Source organism: Lutra lutra, chromosome 8, assembly GCF_902655055.1.
Source record: "Lutra lutra chromosome 8, mLutLut1.2, whole genome shotgun sequence".
NCBI lineage: Eukaryota > Metazoa > Chordata > Mammalia > Carnivora > Mustelidae > Lutra > Lutra lutra.
In genome coordinates, this window is record NC_062285.1 from 133,256,473 (window position 1) to 133,284,224 (window position 27,752).

Here is a 27,752-nt window from a genome sequence, read left to right on the forward strand (position 1 = left end):
GTGCACAGAATGGACTGGTCCTCTCGGTCTGAAACAAAGGAAATATCCAGGTTAACTTCTGCTCGAGGCAGAAGCCTCCCCATCGGGCTTCTGAAGAGCTGCCCGTTTTGCAGGAGCAGAAAGCCCAGCCTGCCACCCTCGCGGGGACCCCCGCACACCGGCCGGCCGCACCGACCCAGGGCCTCGCTGGACGAGGGACAGGCACAGGTGCCCGGAGCTCAGACTGCCCACCCTGGTGGCCTGCCCCGCCCCCGGGAGACCACCTAGGGGAAAGCTCTCCCAGAGTCTGCAGGGGCTGAGGGAGGGGCCTGCCCTGGTGCTCGGAACGCAGGGTGCGGGCTGACAGAGAGAAGGCCTGTGCAGGTGCGGGAAACACCGTCCGTCCCCGTGTCAACAAGGGACGCTGGCTCAGTGGCTGGCGAGGGCTGAGCGGACAGGGCTGGCCTCGCCGCGGGACAGCCCCGGGGTCCCGCACTGCCACCGCCACCACCACGATGCATGTAGGCCCCGGTTCCTGGAGCCCCAGGCCCCTCTGTGGCGGGGAGAAGCCCCGTGTGGCATCTGGTACGTGGGGGGTGCTCCATGCCGCCCATCTGGGGAGGAACAGAAGCCTGTCAGCACCACAGCCTCTGACCGGTCTCCGTGACAACTTGGGTCTCAAGGCCTGGCTATCAGGAACCTTGGGCAACGGTCTCCAGCTGTGACCCTGTCGGCAAGGACTGACACAACGCAGTCCCCTTGCGCCGGAAGAACGGCAGCGTCCACGCTTCGAAAGCTAAGGCTGACAGAGACGCCCACGGACGTGTGGGCAGACCTGGGTCAGCGCGGGAGGCCCACTTTTAAGCAGTAACTGCGTAGACAAACTCATTTTCCCCCTCTTCACCCTGCCCCGTGTAATACCCGCAACTCACTGAGGTCAAACCAGCCAAACCCAGGACCAGGCTACTTACTAACATCTGAGCTGCAGTGAGGTGCTTCCTCCCCGCCACCCCAAAGACTTTATTTGTCAGAGAGAGAGAGAGAGCACAAGCAGGGTAAATGGCAGGCCGAGTCGGAGAAGCAGGCTCCCCGCTGAGCAAGGACCTGCACGCGGGACTCGATCCCAGGACCCCGGGATCATGACCCGAGCCAAAGGCAGACGCCCACCTGACTGAGCCACCCAGGAGTCCCATGGTGAGGTATTTCAATCCCAACTCTGGGTTTCCTTATCCATAAAATAAATATGCTACTGGTTCCCTGGCAGGATTAGCTCAGAAAACAGAAATAACAGATGAAGTAGGCCTGGCAAGTCAAGAGAATGAATTCGCAAATGGCTGCTATTAACTTGTCTGTTGTAAAGTCGCCATGGTGGGTGGTGGTTGGACTGCCAGGGCAGTGGGAGTACTAGTCAAGGACTAACAGAGGAGTACTAGCTGAGGACTACTAGTCGAGCATTAATATGGGACTACCAATAATGGAGTAGTACTGGGCATACTAGTCGAGCATAATAGAGTACTAGTCAATCAGCAATAGGACTACTAGCTGAGTAATGGAGTACTAGCTGAGAAGTAACAGAGGAGTACTAAGCAAAGAATAATAAAAAACTACTAGTCAAACAGTAATGGAGTACCAGTCGAGCAGTAATAGAGGAGTACTAGGCAAGGAGTAGAGGAGGACTACCAGTGGGAGAGTAACAGAGAACTACTAGCTGAGGAGTAATAGAGGACTACTAGTCAAGCAGTAACAGAGGACTACAAGCAGAGGAGTAACAGAGCCCTACTAGTCGAGCGGTAATAGAGGAGTACTAGCAGAGGAGTAGTGGAGGAGGATTAGCCCGTTTTCAGCGGCGGTACTGCACAGAAACCAACGCTGGTGATCTGAAGGACATGCTCACTGGCTGCCGCTGGCCGGCCAGGGCCCCAGCAGGATGGGACAACGGGGAGTGACTCATGGCTTCCTGTGCGCATGGCCTCAGGAGATGATTTACTGTTCAACACCAACAGACACCACTCAGCTAGGTCATCTGCCCCTTCACCAGGAGGGCCTCCAACGTGCCCCTCTCTGCGAGCTCACAGGGGCAGGCATTTGCCACCATCTCTCTTCCCCTGACTACGGGTCACTCTGGAGGGAAAGAGGACATCCAGACAAAAAGAGGCAAAAGCAAGCCTCACACTCAGCATGAGCTGTAGCTGCCCCCACCCTCCTCAGCAGCCCTCCCTCTAGCCCCCAAAGAACTCAACCCTGGGGGGGCGGTTGTGCAAGGGAACTCGGCCAGGCACCTCCGTGCACACACCCCACACCGGGGGCACCACTGCGGACCTGCTCAGAGCAGGCCTCGGTCAGCAACCTCGCTCCCCACTCCCCTCTCAACTTTCCCACAAAGCAATGTCATTCAAGACCCTGCGGCGGGGGCAGGAGGAACTCCCACTGACTCTCCTCAGACAGATGGTACAGGGAGGCGGTGGGGGCAAAGGGTTGGGAAAGACAGGGCCATTTCCATCACTTGCCCCCCACAGTCAGTGTGGCGACCAGCAAGGTCTGAAGCGAACAGGGCCGTGATCCCCGGCCCCTGCCTCCCCCGCCCCTCCTCCCGGGCCGGCCCCAGCTGCAGGCACGTTTAGTCACCGCTCCACAAGCGGGCAAGAATGTACCTGCTCGTGCTGGCAAGCCTAAGGCAGCAGCAGCCGACGCTACCATAAAAGGAAACATTCCCATCCCTTCCAGAAGGAACCGTTTTCCCAGGGCTGTCCAGGCCCCGTCCCTGGGATGGCTGGAATTCCTCTAATTGTGTGAGGAGGAGTCAGATGCTGGATTGCTGAACAACAGGAAGCAGCAGAGCCCACAACACACACACACACACACACACACACACAAACGGGGGCACGGGCGCACGTGTGCAGACACACACACGCACGGACACAGATGCGCACAAGTACATGTACACAGATGCGAGCATGCACACGCATGCACACAGACACACGTCTCTCTGGGCGCGCACACAGTCGCACATACAGCTGTGTGCGCGTGTACACACACAGAGGCCTGCACACACTTCCATTTCCAATCCTAGCCTCAAACTCTATGCAACCTCCATCAGCTCCATCCAGTCCTTCCTCTCCTGACCTTTCACCTCCAACCCCTGAAGCGCCAGGGTCAGCACAGACTCAAAGGGAACACGCCCATACTTGCATTTTACACCAGAATACTCTTCTGGGCAAATGTTTCTGCAGAGGAAAACCGATGGAGGCCCCTCATTTCCTCAGCTCTTGACCACCTGGCACCCCAATTCCACCTGCCTGCAGTGAAGAACACCGTGACCCCGTAAGTCTGGAAAGGTCTTCTCAATTCTTACAGTGGGTCTGGGCCTGTTATCCTGTGGTCTCACAGTAACCCGAGGCAGCAGACAAGGCAGGCACTGTCCCTGGTTTGTGTGTGTGTCTTCTCCCAGCACTTCTGGATTTGTCCCTGAGCTCAGAAGCATCTGTTCTGGGTACTGGAACCATCAGAATTCTCAGCAACCAGAAAGGTTTCTGCCTGACTCGGTTTACTCTGCCACACCCCCACTGCATTCCAGCAGGGACCCTCCCTCAGCCTTCCCCACACTGTCACCTCGCTGCGCACACAGACACGCCAGAGGTCAGCCCGCTCTGTTCTGACTGAAGTCCTTATTTGGGCCCATAAGGACCGAAAGCTTATTTGAAAAGGCCCTTCCTTCCACCACACCAGGAGAGAGCCAGCCAAACAGGAACCCCATGGCCCAGAACCATGGGAGTACACCCAGCAGAGACAATCCAGTTCTGGGAAACGGGTTCCTTGCTGGGATGAAGGCATCAGCCTGATTGCGGTCCCTGAGCCCCTGCCTTCCCCGTCCCTAACTTGGTGGGAGTTGGGTAGAGACAGGCCTATGAATCTCTCTATCATGGTTTTTCACTGGAAGCAGCAGCCTTCCCTCAGAAAAAATCTTCTCGAATTCCCCACTGGAAGAATAGAAGACAAATACCAGAGCTGCCTGGGTGGTGGAGACAGGGTTCGTCAGAGCACACTTCAGATGACCACTGTCCAGGGGTTTGGAGCGGTGACAGAAGGGAGGGGCCAGGGTTCCGATTTCCGCTCTGTACTCCCCTTGGAGATGACTGGCCCCGTGACCACTCAGAATCAGAGGCCAGGGCCTCACCAGCAGGGCTGCTCCAAGGACTGGAAGACATCAGGGCCTGAAGCACGTGGTACAGCACAGGCCCCTGAAAACACTGTCCTTAACAACCCCAGGCCCTTTGCACCTCCAGAGCTCTCCACCGTGCACCCTTCACAGAACAACAAAAAAGGTTTTAAGTTATATCTTCAGTGATGAGGCCATTCCCTCTTCTGATTTTATTTTAAACCCCATATGTCCCAAGGCCTTTCAGAACTGATACACACATCCAACGCAGACAGGTGTCTCTAGCCAGCTCCGGAAGACCAGCTCAGGTGTGAGGAGGGGAAACCTGACCCCAGGTATCTCACCCCAGGTAGAGACTTAGGCTAGGGACTTTATTTATTGCTCACTTCCTCACAAGAGGAGCTGCCAATTCTTGTCCATAAAAGGCCACAAGGCTTGCAGGGTGGTGACATCAGCCCCGACAGGAAGTACAAAAGGAAAAGACTGGGCCTGGTCCACCACCAGCCGCTGCTGGGACTGACTCGTCAAATGCTCACTGAGATAAGGCCTCCCGAGGTTCCTGAGGGGCTGCTCTTGGGGTCACACCTGGAAGAGCACCCTGCCCCCGGGACTCCTCTTCAGGTCAACCAGGCCTCTTGAGCAACGGACATGGGCCAAGAAAAAAGCAAAGCCAATGGCAGGTTCAGGTTGCGTGACCCACCCGTGTGGGGTGACCCATGACACACAGGCCTCAACCTTCCACCACCCTGGGGTCGCCCACTGTGTGAACCCTGCTCCCCGTCGCCGGGCACAGGAAGCACCGGGCTGCCCAGGGCCCATTCCTGGACTCCGAAGGTTAGTTCTCCTCAGACCCCCACGAGTGTCAGGGTCTTGTGGGCCAAAATGCAAAAGCCTTTCACCAAGTTTGAAACGTGGAGAGACCTGTAGGTTCAAGCTCAGAATCTGGGGCTGGGAAGGCCCTGGGCCACCAGCAGGCCTGCCCCGGTGCTGTGGAGAAGGAGCCGGCCACTCTCTCAGGAAGTGTTTTGGGGACCCTGCAAACTCAGCCCCTTCACGAGCGCGGGCTACAGGTGCTTGGGGGCCAGCCGAGGGGTGAGCAAGCCGGTGAACTGAAGCTCCGTGTCAGCACAGGCTCAGGGTCCCCAGTGTCCCGGAGCCTCAGGCAGCCCGCCCGCCAGGCCACCCAACCCGCCAGTGGCTCCCAAGCACACTGTGTGGTTGCTGGCTCTGTTCTCTCTGCGGCACAAAGCTAGCCCCAGACCAGGGAGGTGCTGGATCAGCAGCCACCCCAGGCAGCAAGCAGCCGGCCTTGGCCCTGTGTCTCCACCCACACACTCCCCCAGGTGAGGCCATGTCTGAACCCCACCGAGGAGGCCCACGGCTCTCACTGCAGGAGGCCGAGAACGGGCGCCTCCCCCATCAGGCACCCTCGATAATTAGAAGCCCCAGGGACTGCACTTAACTCTCATTATGGCAGAGGGCAGGTGAGGCCCCTAACCGGCCCTCTCTAGGCCAAAATGCACCCAGCTGCTCACACAGGTGAACTCCCAGTGCACAGGCAGACCCTCCAGAAACCACTGCGGGCTACTCAGACACCTCGTCCTTGGGTGGGGCTGGGAGCAAGAACGTTCTGTGTGGGGCTGCTGCGGACAGCTCTGACAGGCTTGTCAGGGTGGAGGGAAATTCAAAAGTCACGAGTGAGTGCTGAGAGCCCACAGCAAATGCCACCAGGACACTGGGAGGTCAGCCTGCCTTGCTCTTAAACCACATTCTGCTCAGGGAACAACAGGAGAAAGGCAGGGGGGCCCGGCTGAGTCCCACCCAAGCCCCAGCTCACGGCTCTGCAGAGGGCTGGGCCATTGGGGAGGGACTAAGGGAGCACAGGAAGGAAGGACAACAGGACGCTGGGAACACGGTGGACACCACCAGGCAGAGCTCAGGACACACTTGGCTCCAAGTCAGAGCACAGACAGAGCTGGCTTTTCCAAATGCCACCCTGGGAGGAGTTTTTCCAGGAATGCAGGAAAATCCCTGCCAGGAGATGAACAGCAATGGCACCAGGAGATGCTTCCTCAAGAAGCCACTGGCTCCAGTCGCCTGAAGAAGGGGCCACCAAATGCAGCGAGAAGCGTGTTGGTAACTGTTAGGCCAGGCTTTGTTCCTGGGACACGATCTCTGCCCTTGGCTTTCAGCTTAGACCTTGGCCCTACTGTATTTGCCCACCAACTCAGGGCAGAGAATAGATCTTCATCAAGTCACAAAGTCTGGCTGGAAAGACACTCTGGGCCCTGGTCAGCGCGGGCTGTCAGCCAACAGAACACCAACGATCCTCAGAGTTTACTGCAAAGGTGGACTCTGGGCCGACAAGCCTTGGTCAAGACCAAAGGAATCTTACAGAAGCCACTTAGAGAATCCTCCCTTTCACGCCTGCAGACTTCAGCTCTCTTCTCCTTTAGTTTTAGAAAATCAGTCTTGTTCTCATCTGACAGCTTAATTCCAGCAATCAGGCAGGAGAAGGAAAGCAACCCTCTTCTCTGAGCACACCAACGTTCAATCCTGACCTCCTGGCATGAGGGTCTGTTGGAGTCTCGGAGCCAGAACGCGAGAGAACAGGAAAAACGGCTGGTGAGCGGCGTCCATAGGCAGCGGGGAACACGCCCAGGGAGGATACACACACTCGTCTCAGCCGTTACAGACTCTGCAGGTGACTTTTGGTTGGCTGGGGTGGGGGGGGCCTCAGCAGGGGAGGTGCACAGAGACACTGAGCCACGTTTTCAACCACCCTCAAAATTTCAGGGCTCCAGGAGGGCACTTTATTCTTGTCCGCCACTTTAGGTGGCCCCGAGCAGAGCACAGCAGGCCTACTGGGTTGAATTAAACACCGAACAGAAAAGTAAGCCTAAATAAAGCTGAATCCTTGAAAAGGATCCATGAGCCACTGATTCTTCTTCTAGAAAGATTTTACCAACATGAGACCAACAGACAGGAATACGTTATAATTAAGCAGCCTCATTCTGAGGACAGGGCTTTCCTTGGGGGGGCCCCCCAAGCAAGCAGCTTCCCGGGATCGGCTCCACTGGGCCTGGGGCTGCGGGTCATAGTGCAACCCCCACCCCAGGGTCCCGACCACACATGGACAGAGGACCCCTTCAGTGGCACCAGAAGGCCACCTCCCGAGGGCACGACGTTTTCCTGAAGCCCCACCGAAGCCAGGTCAGCCCCCGGACTCCTGCGGCCTATGGGCCGTGGACGAGATGGGACTAGTTGAAGACCGCATCTGCCCACACACGCCCCAGTGCTATGCGGCCGCTGAAAGGAGGCAGATGACAAGCCATTTCCTGTGCGTGCTGCCACTGGGAGCCCCAAGTGTCCCAGGCTGCTCCAGGAGGAGAGGAGGGAGCCGCGTGCAGGAAGCACTGGTTATCACCTGCGTCCAGCAGGCGGGAGCGCGCCAGGAAGAAGGCCGACCTTGGAGGGCAAGGCAGGGTTTGGTCAGGAAGCTGCATCTCCAGACTCGAAGGGCACCTTCCAGACGGCCCTTGTTCACTACAGGCCAGCACCGTGCATGAGCGTCGCTCCACCCCTGCAATGACCCTCTGAGTAGGATTCACTACGCCAGGAGGCCAGCAAGGAAAAGGAAGGCTCGGGGACAGTGGCCCCAGTCAGGGGGGAAGCGACAGAGCCAGGCGCCCACCCAAATCCAGGGCGAACCCAGCACGCTCTTCTCCGCACAGCTCTGGCTCACAAGGCCAGTCATTCCTAAGACCAAGGCTCACAGAGGCCCAGCAAACCGGCGCCAGTGACCTACCGTGGAGGCGTCACAACACCGTGTCACCAGTCAAAGCCCCGCATGCTCGCCCCGCAGCCCCCCAACCCAGCTCTCCCCCCCAACCCTTGAGCTCCCTTCCCTGCCCCTCAGGAGCTCCCCAGGGAGCACGATCCTGCGGGGTGGGCCTTGGGGCCCAGCTAAGGACCTCCCTGCCAGCGGTAGGGCCTCTGCAGTCTGAGCCTCCAAGGCCACGCGTTCCTGCTCCGGGGAGTCACCCCGTCTATGGCTTCCTTGGCCGCCTGTCCCGTGAGTATGTTCACAGTCATGCTTCATTGCACCCTCGAACCCCTTCCCCGGGGCCTCACCCATACGGCACCTTTTAACTCAGAAGGGCCTTGGAAAGCAGCTCCACAGGAGCAACGGGCAGGGAGAACGCGAAGAGGGAGTGAGGGCCGCCAGCCAGCCGTCCTCCAAACAGCAGCCCAAGAGCGAGGGGCAACAGTGCCCCTGGGGGACAGGCACCAGGAGACCCTGGCTTCAGGGACCGACTCTGCAGGCACTAGACAAGTCAGGGATATTTATTTCTGAGCCTATCCCTCCGCCAATGAATAAGAAGGATCACATTCAGATGCAAAGGCAGCACTAGAATTCTACTCCTTGTCGGCCCACGATGGTCAGTCTATCACCTACAGACCTCGGAGGCGTACCAGACCCCGGTCGACTGCCTGGTGACCAGCCGCTGCCTGTGAAGCCTCCCCGCCACCGAGAGGCAGAGGCGGGGCCTGCACAGAGCAAAAGGTTAAATGGTTCTCAGATTAGCAGAGGCCTGGAAGGAAGGCAGACCCTGCCTCTACTCCCCGCAGAAGTGCTGGGAGCTCATTAAAATACCATGAAGTCACCCCAAGTGAGCCAGACCTGTCATTCTACCTCATCAACAGAGAAGAGGATTTCTGCTTTCGCTGGAGAGAGGACTGTGCTCAAGCTGGGTCCTTTAATGGGTTGATTCTCCTCTAAGAACACACTTACCCCCAGAGGGAGACCCCGGAAGGCCAGGCCCCAGAGGAAGCCAGGCATGCCATTCCCAACCTGGTCACCCCTTCTTTAGCCCACGCAGGGCTCCTGCCCGGGGACATGCCCCACTGGGCTGCCCTCTGCCTGGGGGGCAACAGCCAGTTCCCACTTCTCCTTCACACTCCGGCCAGCTTGGCATGCATTTACTGAATCCCTGAGGCAGGAAGACGCATTAATGGCCGGGACAACAGATTAACCAAACAGAAAGGCCTGGGTTGGAGGGTGAACCAACAAGTCACTACAACTCTGATCAAACCCAAGGTCGAGACGAAAAACAAACAAAACTCTGGGCCCGTCTAAGCTGCCCCAAAACCACCTACTGACACATACCTGCCAGCCTTTCCACAGGATCCAACCTCAGCAGTACCTTCCCGGAAGCCTCAGCGGCCACGCCTTCCCCCCAAACTCCCGAGACACCTGACACCTGCTGCGGCCGAGCGGGCACCAGGTGTGGGTAGCAGCTGCTCTCGTTACGTAGCTGCAGCCCCAGGTATCTGGGTACAAAGACATCTCATCCCTCCAACCAGTCTGCCAGAGCCTCCGGTGCCAGAATCATATACTAGACCTCTTGGTGTTCTGGCACCTTCTATCTCCTAGCTCCACAGAATAATCCGGGGCACCAAACGCTGCCATGCCCCATCCCGTGCCCATGGCAGACAGCACTCGTCTCTCCCAACATTCCTTGGCATCGAGTCTCGGATCCTCGGGCAGCCAGGCCGGAGGCACTACTGATCCAGGGAGTCGACACGCAATGAAACTAATCTTCGGGGCTCAGTCCAGTGGGTCTCAAGTAGGGGCAGTCCCCACCTCTGGGGAACATCTGGTAGTAATGTCTGGGGACGTTTCCGATTGTCACCACGGAAAGGGAGGGAGCTGCTGGCATCTGGAGGCTGGAGGCCAGGCTGCTGCTGAGCAATCCTATGAGGACCAGGACAAGCCCCTCCCCCAAGAGGATTCTCTGGCCCCAAAGTCAACCGTGCCAAGTGTGAGAAACCCTGGTGTAGTCTGACAATCAGGTAGAGTGACCACATAATTTATCATCCAAACTGGAGGCTTCTGAAAGTGGAAATGAACACTAGCAATGCTAACTAACAACAGGCACGCATCAGGACTCACGGACAAACCAAATGAAGATCTCCTAAATCCTTCATTTAGGAGATGAAAGATGGGGAGGTCCCAGCAACAGGCCAAGAGCTCATCTCATAAAAGTCCCCAAAGACACCAACTACCCTATTTGGCTAGTATGTCATAAGCCACAGACCATTCAGGGAGGAAACTTTTTCCTAGTTCCTGTTTAGTTTAAAAAGCACAAAAGGACCAGGGTGGTCAGAAAGTGGGAGAGAGAACACCGTTTTCCTGCAGAGCCAGTGCTAAGGAGCTCGTCCCCACTCTGCCGGGACACTGAGGCACCACAGCACCTCCACACCTGACTGAGGGCGAGAACCACAGCTGCTCTCCGGAACTTTCTTTACTGGTGAACCTTCTTATCGTGACTGGAGCAACTTCTGTTAATTAACTTCCTCTCTGCTCCAAGAACAAGAAATCTGTTGCTAACTGCTGTGCAGGTCAGCTGCGTATGAGAAGGGACTGGGAAATGTTCTCAGTCGGTCCCCGTGGGGCTCAGGCTGCACCAATCCAGCATTACGCGGGGGGGCAGGGAAAGCCTCGTGGACTGAGAGCTGGAAATTACGGGGACCCCGCATTTGCACAGATCATCCCAAGGCAGCAACACCTCTGGCTTCCTGGGCCCACAACAAATTTCCATCCCAGTCTCCAAAAGATGGAAAAATCCGCCCACCTGCTCTCATAATTTGGGGAGATCCCTACTTCCTGTCAAGGACATTTGGTTCCAGCTGAGACTTCCTGGTCAACACAAAGGAAAGCTCCGGCCCTCCGCTGACCCCTCTCTTTTTTTCCAACGACTTCCCCAACCTACTGCTCTGGCTTTTGCCCCTCAAAGTTTTCTGTTGGATAAAAATGGGACATTTTTATCTTTAGGAAGGAGACATGCAGGCTGTCGGAAGACTGAAGTCCAGTTCCAAGGACTCCAGCTGCTGGTGCCGTGCTCTACGTCATGACGTTGTTCTCGCCCCAGAGAACCTGTGGCTTGCTGAAAGTGAAAGAAGCCCACGTGCTAGAAAACGGTTCAAATCCAGGATCCGAGGGTGGAACTGCCCTAACTCAGCAGCACAGAGCTCAGGAAGACTCCGGGGTGAACTTGCACCAGGCCAATTAAGACAGCTAGGAGAAAACTGACTCATAGCCTCTAGAGATACAGACTCAGGCTCTTCTGGAATCTCACAGAATGTTCTCCCACCAGACTGCTTTAGTTAGCACTTTGAAACAGACATCCTACTTTAAAACTAAAGGGCTGGCTTCCTCCAGAAATTTTCATAGACATCAACAGAAGCCAAACGCTAGGCCAAAATTGTACGTCCTGCATAATTCATCAAGTCTGGCAATGAAATGCCTTCCCGCCAACGCTGTGTGCACGGTACGGGACAGCCGCGCTCATCACCCCTTCAAACCACTACACGGGGGATAAAGTTTGCTAATGCAGCAAGGTTCTTGACCACCACTGCCCAGGTTCACTGCAAAGTTTAAAGAAAGAAACCACGCACGAGTATGAAGATTCGAGAAACCGCTACCGATACGTGGTTGTGAGCATACAGCCCTGCCTGGAAGCTGGGCCTGACTGGGAATTACATGAAAGGCTACCGCACGCCAAGCACCTGGCTGAGCTTGAGAATCTAAAGGCAACGTGGGCCCCATCCATGTCTAGGAGAGAAAAACAAATTTTTGAACACCTAAGCCAAATAAAGTGTCACCAAATCCAGCCCAGACATCCTCCCTGGAGGGCAGGTATGCTTCAACCTTGTCTTTAATGGGAGATTAGGAACCTGCCAGGCATCGCAAGCAGCTGGCACGGGTAAGGCAGCTGGACACAGAAAGGCCAGGGACAGAAATGTAAGCAGGTCTGTGTGGCGGCCAAGTCAGGGGCAGGAGGAAAGCCAATTACAAAGGGCACCTGTGTGCTGCTGGTGGGTTGAGGGGTTATCTCTGGGGCCATGAGGAGCCTTTTCGAGATTTTTTTAAGATTTCAAAATCGGTGGGGGTGGCGATCAGCTTTACATTCTAGGAAGATGACCCTCTGCTCAAAGTAGAGGGAGGGCTCTATTGATAGTGAAGGTTAGGAGGTCACAGAGACAGTGCAGGCGAAAAACTGTGGAGGCCCTAACTGAGGTCAGGGCCACGGGATAAGAGAGGAGCAAAGAGATCAGAAATATGAAAAGAGACAAAATCTACAGAGGGTGCTGATGGACTTGAAAAAAGGAGGGAGAATGAAAGTGGAGAGTGGAGGGCAAGCCAGGCTCCAGGCTTCGGTGGCTGGGTGGCTGGAGAAATGGCAGCCAGGGCCAAGGGGCTGTTAATCCGGAGACAGGCCCAGTTCTCAGCCGGAATGTGCCGGTCAAGCCACTCGAGTAGACGGGTCTGTCATCCAGAGGAACACTGGAACCAGCAGAGAGACCCTGAGAGGCACCGATGAGCGGGGGCAGGGGAGAGACAGGAGAGAACCAGGCAGAGGGGTGGGCAGAGATCTAGAGAACCAGAGAGAGGGTCACACAGGAAGGAAGGGCTTTCAAAAGGAGTGGTCAAGATTGTCCAACGCTGGGGAGAGGTTAGGCAAGATAAGAACACGTGAGTACCACGGATTTAGCAACGCAGAAGGAGGGTAACCTCTGTCAGACAGTCTGGAGAAGGGCAGGGAGGCCTGTGGAGCAGACACTTCCTGTACAAACCTCCACTGTGATGAGGGCGCAAAGACAAACCACAGGGGGTACAGAATCCAGGAGAGATTTAGTGTCTGCTTCTTAAAGATGGGAAAAACCCAAGCACGTTTCCAGACTATGAGGGAGGAGCAAGAAAAAAAATGTGAAAAGCGAGGAAAAGGAGTATCTGGCATAACAAGGGGCCTGGAAGTGAGGGGACTAGCACAGACAGTCTTTACAAGAATGAGAAATTGTGATAATTAGGAAGTGGGTTGTTGGTTTTTTTTTAAAGCTTCTAGAACATTCTCTCAACATATAATCATGTCCTTTGATAGCCATTTGCCTTGGCTCTCTCATAGTGACTCAGAGACTGCCAAGATGCACTGTGCCACCACAAGGGCCATCAACGCTGATCAAGTCCCTAGATCACCGTGACACTGAATGTGACTGAGCACCTGCAAAGGTGTCTGCAAGGCTGGGGAAGGCAGGGGAAGGCCGAGGCACTCACCTTGCATCATACTCCTGTAGGCGGTGTCTGTGATGGCATAGATGTGGGGGGGCATTTCATGCCTCTTCTTGCCCTTATACATTTCCACGATCTCTTCAGAGTAGATGGGCAGGTTCTTATAAGGATTGATGACCACACAGAACAGGCCTGAATAGGTCTAAAGAAAAGAGCAGCAGACAGAAATGCGTTAGGAAGTCTGGACTCTCGGTGGTATGCAAACTTCATGGCAAAGTGTCTGCCACCAAGGACCCAGAGTCGGGCTGACGTGAAACGCCCCCCCGCCCCCCACTCCCCTGCAGGTGGAGGGCCACCAGCCCCGACTCTGCACCTTCGGTGAGGGTCCTCCCTCGACTGCATGACCACGGCCAGCTTTGCATGCCAACAAGCAGGTGCCTCGGGCAAGATCCACAGCAGGACACAGACGACAGAAGTCCAGTTACAAAACTCGGACCCAAGGACAGTAAGAGATGTGACTATCATCGTGAGATGCACAGAGAGAAAAGGATTTGGCCGCAGCAAGCAAACTGTGCAGAACCACCAAGTAGTCTACCTTGAAAGACTCTCGCAGAGATATTCCAGCCTCAACAGAGATCTAGACAGATCTGTCTTCAGTGTCTTAAAGTAAATTCACATTAATTTGTGACTACTCTTTTTTTCTAATAACCTTTTCCTTCCCAGATCTTTCTCCTCAGCCCCCCCCCCCAAAAAAAAAAGAGAGAGAGAGAGAGAGACTTCTAACAAGCTGGGCAGGACTCCGGAGACCACCCAGGTGACAGGTGTCCAGTTGGGAGGTACAGCTGTGTTTAAGTCTCGAGAGCAATCCAAGCACCCTCTTCTGAGGACAACGTGCCACAAGCCCAGAAGCAGCCATGCAGGGCCGTGATTCACACACACCTGCAGCCCTGACTGTTAAAGACAGCTGAAGGTCCTAAGGCAGCTAAAGGCAGGGTTGGGAGTAGCCCTAGGTCTCCTGCCACCCCAGTCCAGAGCATCCCGGTGAGGGGCCAGTCCTCATCATCACATTACCTCACTGCCCATGGTGGCACCCCTCAAGCCAAGGGCAGCCAGAACCCTAAGGGGAGTTGCGCTCTGTGCTGGCCCCACCCCTCCAGCCCCACCCCCAGCCCCGCCGCAACAGAAGATGGAGCTAGTGGCTGAACCTAAAGGTGGGTTCCACTAGAACCTGGGGACCAATCGGGAGGACAAAGCCCCTTCCCAGCCGTGGCCAAGGGCTACAGCACTTGGACTTCCCAAGCGGAAGTTAAGAGATTAAAAGCAGAACTCAGAGGGACCCAGTAACCTCCAGCGGCCTGCCTGCGGAAGAGCAGCCAAGTTTGGAAATGACCAAGTGTGTCTGGCTGCCTCTTCTGTAGGGAGGCGGGGACTCAGGGCCCTCGATTTTCTTTCTTCCTGGGATAATCAGTCATTTGTTTTCCCTCCAACTCCTCTTTCACAAGGGACTGGGAAAGCTCCAAGCAAAGAGGTCTGCACGTGGTGTTGGCCACCTGCGGCGCGGGTATCACAGGGAGATGAGAGAAAGGCGGGAGACTTCTGGTTTTCCCTCAGTGGGACTGTCGGGTGGGGATGAAGTGGAAGGCCAGGGAGCAGTGAGGTCATCCCAGGAGCTCAGAAACAATTGAGCTCTGTTCCTGGGGTTTGAGAAAACCCACACTCTAGGAAATCAGCCCGATGAAAGCCAGGGACACACCGCCACACTTTTAGGGCATGCCTCAGAGCCAGATGTGTGCAAACAGCTGGCCGTGACAACAGAAGGGGACTGGGGGCTCCTGGGACAAGGCTTTTGGACAGCTGGGTGGGCAGATGGTCCTGTGGATGCCTCTCTGGGCAGAGCTTCAGAGTTCTCTGGACTAATCCCATCAAACCAGCAGGGTGTGAGCCCGGCAGCTCAGGTGGGAGGAAGCAGCCTGCTGGCAGAGGGAGGCTCAGGGACCGGCGGACACAGAGTGAGTGGCTCTGCCCCCCCGCCCATGGCCATGCCAGGGACCCGCTCCATTCACGGGCCACAGGGGTTCTTTGTGCCCAGCCGCCCCCTAACCCAGGGCCTCACCCCCCGGGAAACAGACAGAGCAGCTGTGGCTCAAGATTAGCCACGCCGCCCACAACCCCAGGCAAACACACTGCACAAAGGCTCCGGGATCGCAATTTGGAACGTCGTGCGCAGAGAGGTGGACTGTGAATGAGGCGGCAGCCCCTGCCCAGCGGCTTTGATCCCCGCGCTGCTCTGCACCTGCTTGGGTCCCCAGCAGGGCAACTGCAGAGACGATCGACTTCCCTTCTGGAGAAGATGCTTAGGAAGGAGGCCCGGCTGAGGCAGGAGGAAGTGCACACGGGAGGTGACAGAAACAGGAATGAACGCTTCCAACCAAAGAGTTCTGCCTGCCTCCACAGCGAAACCCACGCTTTCAGAGGAAAGATGAAGCCACTAACACTGAACGCATTTCAGTAACGTTTCCCTTTGTGGGACAGAAAACGGTCTGCAGCCAGCTGACAGAGGCCAGCACAGGCTGCTCAGTGGGTGCCACACTCAGCAAATCCCTAGTAACTACACGAGCTGAACAGGGACACCAGGGAAGGCCAGGCAGAGGACCAGCTACCTTCACTGAGAACAGCATGGCCGTGGAGCCCTGCCCCGCCGTGAAGCAGGTGTGGGCTGGCACGTACAACACGCTTCTCACCAGGGAGGAAGGGAGGCTCCTTGTGGCCAGGCCACGTGGCCAGGAAAAGATCTGAAACTATACCAGAGCCCATGCCAGCCCCCGGGCACAGCAGAGTGGGTACAATAAGCTATGGAGCCTCCCCAGGGGGCGTCCCACTCCCAGGCAATCAGCCTGGGCTCCCAGCTGTCCCAACAGCCAAGTAATGCTTCCTTCCAGGCTCCTTGTTTTTCTGCGTGTCACCAAATGCTGAATTTCAGTGATCAAGATCCCTAGAAACAGAGGCTTTTAATTTTGTCCATACAGTGCTCTCACCAAGAAAGAGAGAGCTGGGCTGAGAGTCCAGAAACCCAAGTCCCAGTCGAAGGCTGTATGACCCTGCGCTGGGCTTTGGCCCTCTCTGGGCCTCAGCTCTCCTCACCTGCCGTTATCAGCAGGCCGGACTAAGCTGGTCCACAAGAAGGACTCTTGCAGGAAGCCCTCTCTGTGTATGGCCTCACTGGCAGGTCCTGAGCAGGCCGGACTAAGCTGGTCCACAAGAAGGACTCTTGCAGGAAGCCCTCTCTGTGTATGGCCTCACTGGCAGGTCCTGACTGATCAGGCTCATCCCCAAAGGGAGGTCATCGATGGCAGAAAACAAGAACCTCGTGATCCTGCGCCAATTTAGCAACCAGCAAGGGAACACAGTGCTGGCACACGGTCTGGCCCGGTGAGCAGCTCTGGGCAATCCAGGATGGCCCATGGCCCCACAGAGGACTCTGGCACATCGCAGGGGACTCAGGGATACCGGTCCAGTACGGTAGAGAAGGGCCCTATGGACATGTGTGCTGACGTCAGCCTGAGGCTGTACAGAAAATAAAATGGCTGACTCTTTGGGGGCCCCTCACCGTCCCTGGGCCAGGATGAGTCCAGCGTGTCCTTTTATCACATGTGTGATCATGGGCCAGCCCCTGGGTCCAAGGCTTGGCCCTCCCACTGAAAGGGCTATAAGGCTCTCAAGATGTTTTCTTCCTCCCATTCAAACAAATCTTGAGAACCATTGTATTCAGCTCCAAGACCAAGAAGGCCAAGGTGAATATAACTGCATCTTTAAACAAAGAGCTATTTTAGGAATAACAAGAGCCAGATATTTCTTCCCTACCTGAGATGAAACTAGAATAAATACCCTGGAACTGAAGAGAAGAAATAAGAAATCAGAAAGAACTCTGTGACCCTAGGACCCTAAGACTGTGGAGCCTGTTACATAGGAGATAGGAAAACGCTCCTCTCCTGACATTTCCTAAAACAGGGATGAGCAGTCTTTCTGCACAGGTGGCCCCACTGCCCAGGGGACAGAGAAAGGGCCGCTCCCTCTCCTTGGCACGCTCTGGGCCCTTCTGGGCCACTAAGCCTGGCACAGCACCAGAACGGATGGTTCAAGCCTCGCTCTCCACGTTCATCTCTGCTCAAAGCATCCCGCCCGGGGAAGCAAGGCATACCAACAGGCCTTTAACAAGAACAAGATGACAGAGTCTAAAAAAGAGACAGGGCCATGGGGAGGGGGAAGGGGACCAGGTGGTACAGGAGGAACGAGGTGGGAAACCAGGACATGGCATTCCTTTGCTTTAGAAAGAACAAGCCTTCCGATCTCCACCGAGACCCAGGACCCAGGCCGTGGGTGGGCGCACACCATGATATTCGCCCTCCGTGCAGATCTGAAACAGGCTTCCTGGTGGGTTTTGGCTATGCAGAGGAAAACCAGAACATTCCGTGAAGACACTCCCATGCCTAGTTTGAGGATGTCACCCCTGCTTTCTTCAAGCCCCTCCTCTCCCAAGCAAGAGCGCCCAAGCAGGTGGGGGGACGGGACAGAGCCGGGCCCCCCACCTCCGGCCCCGGGCCCCACTTACATAGATAAGCCCCGAGTAGTAGCGCTCCTTGAGGTTGTGCAACACAGAGGCTTCGTTGAGGCACGTGAGCTCTGCCATGTCCTCCACCTTGGAGAACTTGGGCGGGTTCATCTTCTGGATGTCATCCTTATTCACCTTGACCTTCTTCCCATTCTCCACCAGCTCCACGATGGCCTCCTCCCCCACCTCCTCCTTGAGGCTGGCGGGCTCGAAGCCGCTCTTGTCGGAAGGCACCCATACCAGCTTCTTGGCAGCCCAGTCGGCCTGGGCCAGCGGGTTATTGATGAAGTTTTTGTCCACGTAGAGATACTTATCAGCGGCTTGCTGCGTCATGGTGACTCACAGCCAGGACCTGCGGGAGAATCAAAGGGGAGAAGTTAGACACCACGATCTCAGCCGCACAAGGCCTGCTGACCCCGTCTGATCTCTGCAAACACCGCAACACTGGAGTAGACAGAGCAAAACTTCTAAAACCCGGCGGCAGGGCTGCCAGGTGTCTTCCCGCTCTTGATTTTTGGGAAGAAGATGTACACGACTGAGACAACGACAAGTTGTCATCACACATTTTGGTAAGAAGTTCACGGGAAGGTAGATTCTAAGACCCATCCACAACCAAACTGATCTATAAAACTACCGTGACACTGAATGATGAGTCTAACCTGACTCTCGAGAGACAAACGTAACCACAGTCACTCTGCTACAAGCGCTGAGACAGGAAAGACACCACACAATTTAAGAGGACTTCCAACAAAAGCTAGTTTCTAATTAGCTTCCCCCGCCCCCGCCCCAAAAGGCAAAGAACGACAACCACGCACAGCGGAAGTTGCCAGTTTAAAAAACTTTTTATTTCACAGAGTCAACCAAGAGGGGAAAAAGAAATAAAAACACCAACACTAGTATGTTGCCAAGAGATGCTAATTCCATCTCGGTAACACAGGCCAAAGAAATAAGGCGAGAAGAAAAGAAGTCAGGCTCCAGGAAACGTCAGGAACAGTTAGGAGCGCTTCCCTTCTGGGCCACTAATGTGACAGGCAGCCCCCACACCCATGTGCAGAACTGAAGCACCATGTGTCTGCTTTTTTCAAAACTCATTTGCAAAATAAAGAGGATGAAATAATCCCTTACACCTGTGTGTTCAATGGTTTATGAAATGCTTGCACACGCACTTCGCTATCTCAAAATATTCTCATGGGGTGCCCGGGTGGCTCGGTCAGTTAAGCAGCTGCCTTTGGCTCAGGTCACAATCCCAGGGTCCTGGTATGAAGCCGTGGGTGGGGCTCCCTGCTCAGCGGGAAGCCTGCTTCCTCCCCTCCTCCCTGCTCCTCCCTCTCCTCCCTGCTCATGCCCTCTCTTGCTACCTCCCTCTCTCTCAAATACAGAAATGGAATCTCAAAAAGACCCTCATCATAACTCTGTGTGGTCAGTAAGAAGTATGCTACATCCCATGTTACTGACAAGGAAACGGGAACTCCCTGGAGGTTCAAGGGCTTCTCCAGAGTCACCCAGGGGGGACTCGGGACTCCTGGTCCCATGGCCTTCCCACAGGATAACCACAGCGCTTATTCCTGCAAAAAGGCTGAGGCTGGGACCCACCGGGAGGACAGCTGGTTTAGGTAAACAGATCGCAGGACTTCAAACATGGTCTGAGACAAAGCCAGCCCACAGCCCCCTGAGGAGCAGCCCAGAAGCTCACTGCGGCACACAACACAGGAAGACCTCTCTTTTCTGAGGTCAAGGCCCCCATCTCCAGGCCCGGGAGGCCAGGGGGACCCCAGATCCAAATCCAGAGTCACACAGGCTTTCACACATCTAGATTCCAACAGGGACTTGGATGCCAAGGAGGCTGGAGGTTTGGGAGGGGCAGAACAAAAGAAGCCTGGGCTGCCCAGGCCTATCTTATCTGGGCTCATTAAATGCTTTCCAGATCAAGACTAAGGGGCTCCCCTGGACGCGTTCCAGGAAAGGGGTTGTTTTCCAGGAAATCTGCTCACTCGCCTCCCCACCCCCCACAGGAGGGAAGGCAAGTCCATGGAACAGAGCCTGGCAGCCTCCCCAGCAACCTCAGCTGGTGGCTTTGTTTACAGTCCCAGCCAAGCAAACCCCAGCAGCCCCTCTTGGGGGACCAGGGGCATTTATCCACCTGCAAAGACTACCCGAGCACCCCCCCCCCTCCGCCGAGAGAAAACAGCAGTCGGGAGGCAGGAAGGGATGGCCTGGCCTCACCTTCTGTTTGCAGGGGGACTGGGATCTCCGAAGGCTGTCCCCGCTCCCACACCCGCCAGGCATTCAAGCAAATGGAAGGCTTCTCTCTACCAAAGGACATCCCAGCCACCCTCTCCGTCTCTGCCATCCAACCGACCACTAACTAGCCAGGCAGCCTCCTCAGTCCCAGGACCCAGGCTCCTGAAACCAGTCTCTCCGTCCCCATGCCACTGCCCTGCTTGAGGACTTGGAAGGATCACAGAGCAGAGGGCTTCACAGGCTACTGTTCTAAACCTTTCCGCAAACTTCAAACCCAAAACGGACAAGACGATCTCCCATCAACATGCCACAAGGGATTCACTCGAACCCCGTCCCCCCAAATCTTGAGCCCACTGCTGGTTATGAATTCTACTACTCCAGGGGCGCCTGGGTGGCTCAGGCAGTTAGCCTTCTGCCTTGGGCTCAGGTCATGATACCGGGGTCCTGGGATCCAGCCCCTGCTCAGCCAGGAGTCTGCTTCTCCCTTTCCCTCTCCCCCACCTGATGTGCTCTCTCTCTCTCTCTCTCTCTCTCAAATAAGTAAAATCTTTAAAAAAAAAAAAAAAAAAAAGTTCCACTATTCCAGCCCAATGAATAACAAACACCCAAGGATATTCCATGCCCTTTATGAGATCCCTCCAAGTGGAAGAAAAGGGAACAGTCATTAGGTAGCCTAACATTAACCTCACTGAAACATCAATCACCCTACAAAAGATCATTTATTATCCCCAATTTATAAATGAGGAAGTAGGCTCAGAGAAGGCAAGTTACTTGCCCAGAGTCACCCAGTCCAGTCAGGGTGCAGGGCTCTAACCCAGATCGCCGCCCCCCCCCCCCAGTCAGGGCTCTCCCTGGCACACTTGGGCTGGGGACCCACCGAACAAGTCAGGCTGGCCTCAGAGCCAGGTCAGACTGCCGATACGTTGAGTGGGACACGGGGAGTGTGGGGGAACACATTCCACAGCATCCAACACACTGAGTGCTATCAGAGCGCAGTCGGAATTTTAACATTCTCACTCCCTGGCCTGCTGCTGTCCACGAGAGCCGCCGGGCAGTGACGGCGCAAGGACTTCTGGCCTCATCAGACTCACTTCATCCCAGCAACACCAGCCCTGGCGGGACCCACACAAAGCAGCCGTCTGGCAGCCTGGCAGCTCAGCAGCACATGAGCTCCCTCTGGGCTGCAAGCCCTGGGCCATCGGTCGCCCCTGGAACGCCATCAGCAGGTATGCACTGGAGGGCCATGCACACAGTGGCTGCTTGCTGCCAGGGGCCAACCTCCCCAGCCCCTCGCCCTGCCCTCCTTTCGGGCCAGTCTACCCCTGATGAGACCTGGAGTCTGTACTTCCTATAAAACAGGGGAGTCCTACTATGTCCCCCCAGAGCTGGGCCAACACCGACGGCTGCACCCCTCTGTCTCGAGGGGTGCCAAGGTTCCCATGCAGGTTTGGCCCAAGGCCTCCATGCCCCTCTCTGAGCAGAACTTTTCATTACGCCCAGCTGAGCCCCACTCAGCCAGGCCAAGGACAGAGCTATCTGGTGTCAGCAGCTCTGCAGGAATGAAGTGGGTTAGCAGCAGCGCCAAGATCAATATACATGGGCTGGACACAGGGGTGGGGTTTATGGGGTCACCATAAACAAGGTCGTGTATTAAAGCCCTCCCGCCAGCACAGATGGGTATATTCACATGCAGTGACCACGGCTGAGTTCAGGTGTCCACCTGAGTTGGGGGCAGGCCCCTGGGCCCCAACGGCTATGGATGCGTGTGTGCCTAGTACAGCTTGCAGCGATGCAGACGGGAGCAGTGACCTCGAAGGGTGCAGAAGGAGAAAGCCATCACCAGCCAGAGGTGTCAGAAATGAAAGGGGGCATCAGAGAAGGGACTCTAGGGAGGCAGCAGCTCCTTCTCCCTTCCCTGTCCTAGGACCATACTTAATGGCCTCTCTGACACTTTGTACAAAAATAAGATGAAATCAGAGAGGGAGGCAAACCATAAGAGACTCTTCACCCTGGGGAACAAACAGGGTTGCTGGAGCAGAAGGGGGTGGGGGGATGGGGCAGCTGGGGGATGGGCATTTAGGAGGTCACATGATGTGATGAGGGGGGTGGGGGGGTTTCATGTAACTGATGAATCTCCACCTCTGAAACTAATCATACACTGTATATTAATTCACTGAATTTAAATAAAATAAATTTCTTTTAAACCATACATAATATAAAAGTTTTCAAAATGAGGGGCACCTGGGTGGCTCAGTCAGTTCAGCATCTGCCTTCAGCTCAGGTCATGCTCCCAGGGATCCTGGGATAGAGCCCTGCACTGGGCTCCCTGCTCAGTGGGGAGCCTGCTTCTCCCTCTGTCTCTCCCCCTGCTTGTGTGTGCGCTCTCTCTCTCTCTCTCAAATAAATAAAGTTTTCAAAAGGAAGAAAAATATCCCCATAAATTCCTAAGACCCTTCCCCTAAAGTCAGTTTTCTCTTTTTTTCCAGTCCTCCTAATCCTTGTTCACAGAAACACTGGAGAGATTTCATGATCATAGGCAGAGCATGGGGTTTCACATTGTGGATTTTTCCTATCATTTCATCATGACTAAAAGCCCCCACAGGGCCACAGTTGCCTGACCATTTTTATCCAAAACTTCACTTTCCAGCCCAAGTTGCAGAGGCTCTAAGAGGGAGTGATCCCACTCGGTTACACACCTAGAGAAGCGAGGACTCAAATTCAGGACTCCTGACTTCAAGGCCTTCTTAGGAAACACTTTTAATGGCTGCATAATATTCCAAAGTGACGGGGTGGGGGGGGGGGTTAAAAAAAAAAAAAAAACCCACATGCTCATTAGGTTTTTTCCTTATATGGTGGGCCACCTTGAGATAAATTCCCAGAAGTGTAATTACTGAAACAAAGGAACATTTTTATGGCCTTGAGAAGTATTACCAAAATGCTTTCCAAAAGGGTTGACTGGTATGCACAGCCACGGGAACAGCAGGCCCATGGGGCAGCAGCCACACCAGCACTAGGAAAACTGTGGGAAAAAGCTCAGGGGTCTGGATTAAGGGACCTCAGGAAATTGTGGCACTCTGCAGGGTTCACAGGCCAGCAAGGAGTTAAGGAAAAAGAAGGCAGCCTTCCCCACTGGAGAGCAGATCCGGTGGAGGCCAGCCCTTTCCACACCAGCTTCCTGCGGGTGCCAGCCCAACTCCAAGAAACCCAAGTAGTTGCCTTTTTAGGCCATAATCGAGAGGACACGACCAGAGGCTAAATTAGGACTCTCAGGAAATGATGAAACTGAAAGAAAATAGGTTGACCAAAAACCTCTGCTTTCTACCCAAAATGTAATTCCTTGATTGCCTGCCTTCTCCCTTTCCTCCTCTCCCCGAACATCCATCCGGACCTTTTACTCCTTCCTGTTTTCCCAAAGACCACCCCCCCTCTCTCTCCCTCCCAGCTTCCCACCCTTCACTTGGTTCTCTTTTTACTGACTTGTGTGCTTGTTTGGAAAAGAAACAGCTAGCCCCTTAAAGACAGAATTTACTCGACTGGGACAAAATCATTGGTCCAAACACTGTGAGCTTGTCCATTCCTAGACAACAAGGGTCTATGTAAAGGCTTCCATCGCCAAGTTCTGGGCCTGGAGCTGCAGGTCCTCCCATCTCATCTCAAAGCTATCCAGTCCGAGGGCCTGTGAAGCAGCTTTCCTTTTTCTCCATCCCCAAAGGTGAGGGCAACGAGGCCCACACAGGTCACAAAGCCCAGGTTCAAACTCAGACTGGCCAGGGTTCCACCTCAGCTGCCTCCCCACAACAACCCCAGGAGCTCTCTGGGACTCTGTGGGGAGAAAACAAACCCAGAAGCCCTGGTTCATTCAGCAAACCAGGGACACAGACACTACTCATGCTAACAGAAGCTGAAAATACCCCCTCCTGGTGCTGCTTTGTACCAGGGCCTTCACACTCCCACCTTAGACAGCTGGCACTGAGAGAAGGGCCAGGGGTCTGTCTGACCTTGGGTGAGCCACCTCTGTTCTCCGAGCCAAGGTTCCAGTTCAGAGACCCAGTGACCTCAGCTCAGACACTGGAAGCCCCATTCCAGCTTCACCACCCATGTCTGCCAGCAGGCTCCTTGCTTGGTTTTTTTTATCCCCACCCAGAGAGCACAAGCGAACATATCCCTTCTCCTTTCTTCCTGCAGCCATTGCTTCTGAGTTAGCAAAACTAGCAAGGCACCTGAGTTCCATCATGAAGGAAGGGCTTATGCAGGCAGCTGCTGAAGTGACCCAGAAATTGTCGAATGCCTGAAATTTACTTATTCAATGAACTACTACATACTGAAGGTCCACGTGCAAAAATACGGTGACAAAGGTACAAAGGACCTAAGGAGTTTATACTCGTGGAACCTTCACTGTAGAGGGGAAGGCCACATAAACAGCCAGCGCCAACACAACTCAATGAAGAAAGACGAATGAGTAAGTCACTCACCGCAGGAACAGAGAGGAAGGCCAGGAACAAGTTGAAGGAAAACTCAAAGCAGCAGGGGGTTCACAGAAGGGATGGGATGTCAACTGGGTCCTAGAAGATGGGACAAGGACTGGTGGGGGAGGGGAAGAGGTGGCACCAGGCCGAGGGAGAAGACGGGGGGTTCTTCAGGAACTACACGGTGACTTGATGGGTTAAAGCAGGGCTCCCCCACCTCAGCACTGCAAACACCTGGGGCTGGAATTCTTTGGGGGCGGGGGGCGCCGCTGTCCTGTGTACTGCAGGATCTAGCATCATCTCTGACCTCCACCCACTAGACGAGAGTGCACTCCGTCCCCAGGAGAGACAATGAAAATGTCTCCCGACACTGCCCAAGACGGGGACTGGGGGAGCAAAATGACCCCCAGTTTGAGGAGCACGGACTGGAGGGGTGAGCTGCAGGAGTAAACCTTGCAAAGAAGCCAGACTTCAGCTCAGTAAACGCTCTCCCGAGTCCGAAGTACACACTTCTAGAAACAGAAGTTCCCCAGTGAAAAGTGATTCCCAGAACCCACACAGCGGGACCCACCCACTACGGATGGCACTGTCACCAAGGAGTGCTTATCCCTATAATGCACTGTTCTTTTAAGGGACCTGACCTGAACCCACTACTGGAATGGACTGTAGAGATTCTCAAATATCTGGCAAAGGAGACTCCTGTGCCTCCCCAGGCAGGGCATGAATCTCCAGGACCCCCAACGCAGCTCCTCAGCTGCTGAGTCACAACCTAGTTCGCCTGCTGGAAGAGGTCCAAGTCCTTCATGGAAGGCAGGCAGCAGTTGTGCTGGGGGGCAGGGGGGGCCAGGGGGGTGCTCCCCTGGCTGTGCTGGCTTACCCCATATCCTGGGAATTCCAAATGCCGTTCACTGAAAGATTCTGATACATCAGGACTGGTCCCCAGGAGGACACCCAGATAAATGTATTCGACCCAGAAATCTCCTGCAAACCCCCTCTAATATATTTGAGTGCCTAACATGTCTCCACCCGGAGAGCCCACAAGGACCATCTCTCCTGAACTCCCCCAAACCCGGACTCTCTTCTGCGTCTCCACCAAGACCCCATCCATCTGGTCACCTGAGACCATAAACTCCTTCCCGTGGATCAGCAAAGCCCTCCGTCAAGCCCTCAGGCCAGCGCCCTGCTGCAGGACTGCACCCCTCCTTTCTAGCCTGCACAGCCGCCCCTTCCTGGCCTTCCCCAGAGTCTTCCACCTCCTTCCAATCCGTACCCCCCGCTGCCTTCAGGATGGCTCAGCAGCTCTATTTCTGTGCGTCCTACATCCTACTGTACTGACAATTACTCACCAGTTCCAAACAGTTCGATGGCTCCACATCTTCTCCAATAAAACTAACCATATTTTCATGGTGAGTGGGCACTTCTGAGCCCACCCCTCAATCTCCGTGCTCCCGCCCCTCCTCATAACCAAGCCCAGCTCACAGCTGCCTCTGGTGAGGCCTCATCCTCAGCACCAGGAGCCCTCTCTCAAATTTCAACTCCAACGTCCTCCTCCATAGCTACACAGGGACTTCCCGTGAGTAATCCAACAGCTGAACTGTCATTATCTGCAGTTTCATCTGAGCACGGGAGGCAGGTCTCATTCATGTCCTTGATTTTGAATGTCCAGCACAATGCCTGACCCCAACAGGTGCTCAGTTAAACTTTCCTGAATGAATGTATGAGGAACACCACAAAGAGAAGGAAGGAGTAATGGGGAAGCTTCCGAAAAAGCTGGAAAATCGCCTTGAGACCCAAGCTGGCAGCAAGCGCAAGGCTCACAGCCTGCCATCTCACAGCCACTCACAGCCACTCGACTGTGACAAAGCCCAAGTAATTTATGGGCTAGTTCTTATAGCCCTAAAACAAGGGGGGAAAGAAAGCACTGGTGGGGGGGTGGGGGGTGACTTTCAATCCACAGAGAGAAACAGGAGTGAAGATAATTTATTGGTCCCCAAGAAGCTTTCTGTAAGGTTAAATAAAACCATTTCCGTTTTCTGGAACCTTCTAGCCCCTCCTGACTAATCACGGGGGAGGCACCCACAATCTACCACCAGACACACCAGAGAGGCCCTTGGCTGGTGTGGTGTGGCCTCTGCCCTGGTCGGGAGCCGTGCGAAGCCTTCAGGGGCAGCTTTCCCTGCCTCTCCCGGAGCCCTCGGGCCACATCTAGCAAGCACGGCAGACATCCATCTTTGGACCAACTTCGAACAGACAGAAGGAACTTGAGAAAAACCACTGCAATGCAGTGCACCAATTCTGCAAATCCCAAGGGAAGTCTGTAATGCACTGTACTCGAATGGAATGGGTGTAAACTTGGATGGAGTCCCACAGACTCCCCCACTCAATTCCAGTAACCTTGAAGCTGTTCACACCGCACCTTCCCAGCTTCACCGTGAGGGGAAAATCTGTGTCAGAGGAGCTGTAACTCAAACAGCCAGGGAAGACTTGGACACGGAGTAAGAACTTCTAGGTCTCATCCTCCTAATTAACCCTAATCCTTCTCTAGAAGGACACCAAAGGCCTCTGGAAAGTTTCCAGGAGTTTGGCGACTCTTTCTCCAGGATACACGGGTCCACAGCTAACACCACGGCACAGTACGCCAGTAATTCAGCACGAAGAGGGTTTCACGGCCACAGGAGGTTGGACACCTGCCTCCCCGTGGCCCTCCCGCACAGGAAATGCTCCAAGGAGCCTGCAGACAAGGAAGCCCGCTAAAGTCTGTCCAATCAGGCAAAGCACCCCAGGCCAGCCTGCAGGAAAACGCTTCCTCAATGCTGGCCTGGCAGGGTGTGCATGAGGCCTTGGGCAGAAGAGCGGGATTTAAGTCAGGCTCTCAGGCTCCAACAAGATAACGGGCCACAGAACTTGCCCTACAGATACACCGGGGCTAGAACAAGCATCTCTGGGGGGGAACCGGTACTCTGTGCCCCCTACCCAGGGCCAAACTTACAGAAGCAGCCCACCCTAAGGCATTCATTCTCACAGGATGCAGAGGTGGGGCAGGAGGAGGGGGGAGAGGGGGAAGGGAGGGTACTCCCGGGTCCAGAGCCCAGGAGGCAGAAGCCAACGAGGACTGGAGGATGGGCCCCCTTCCTCCCACCTCAGGAATGCTGTTTGCTTACAGAAGAAGCTGGGACTTGTTGCCGCTAGCAGTATTCCAACCCAAGCCTGTGTTGATGCTCAGCAGAT

General features: G+C 55.1%; 1 protein-coding gene across 1 annotated transcript in view; it reads right to left on the reverse strand.

Moving 5' to 3' along the window:
• The window catches only part of MYH9 (myosin heavy chain 9), an 88,473-nt gene that overhangs the window by 41,000 nt on the left and 19,721 nt on the right, over positions 1-27,752 (reverse strand). Inside the window, 3 exon segments of the mRNA XM_047741016.1 lie at positions 1-28; positions 13,254-13,410; positions 17,818-18,169. Of these exon segments, the coding sequence (XP_047596972.1) occupies positions 1-28; positions 13,254-13,410; positions 17,818-18,150 (518 nt within the window). The 5' untranslated portion in view covers positions 18,151-18,169.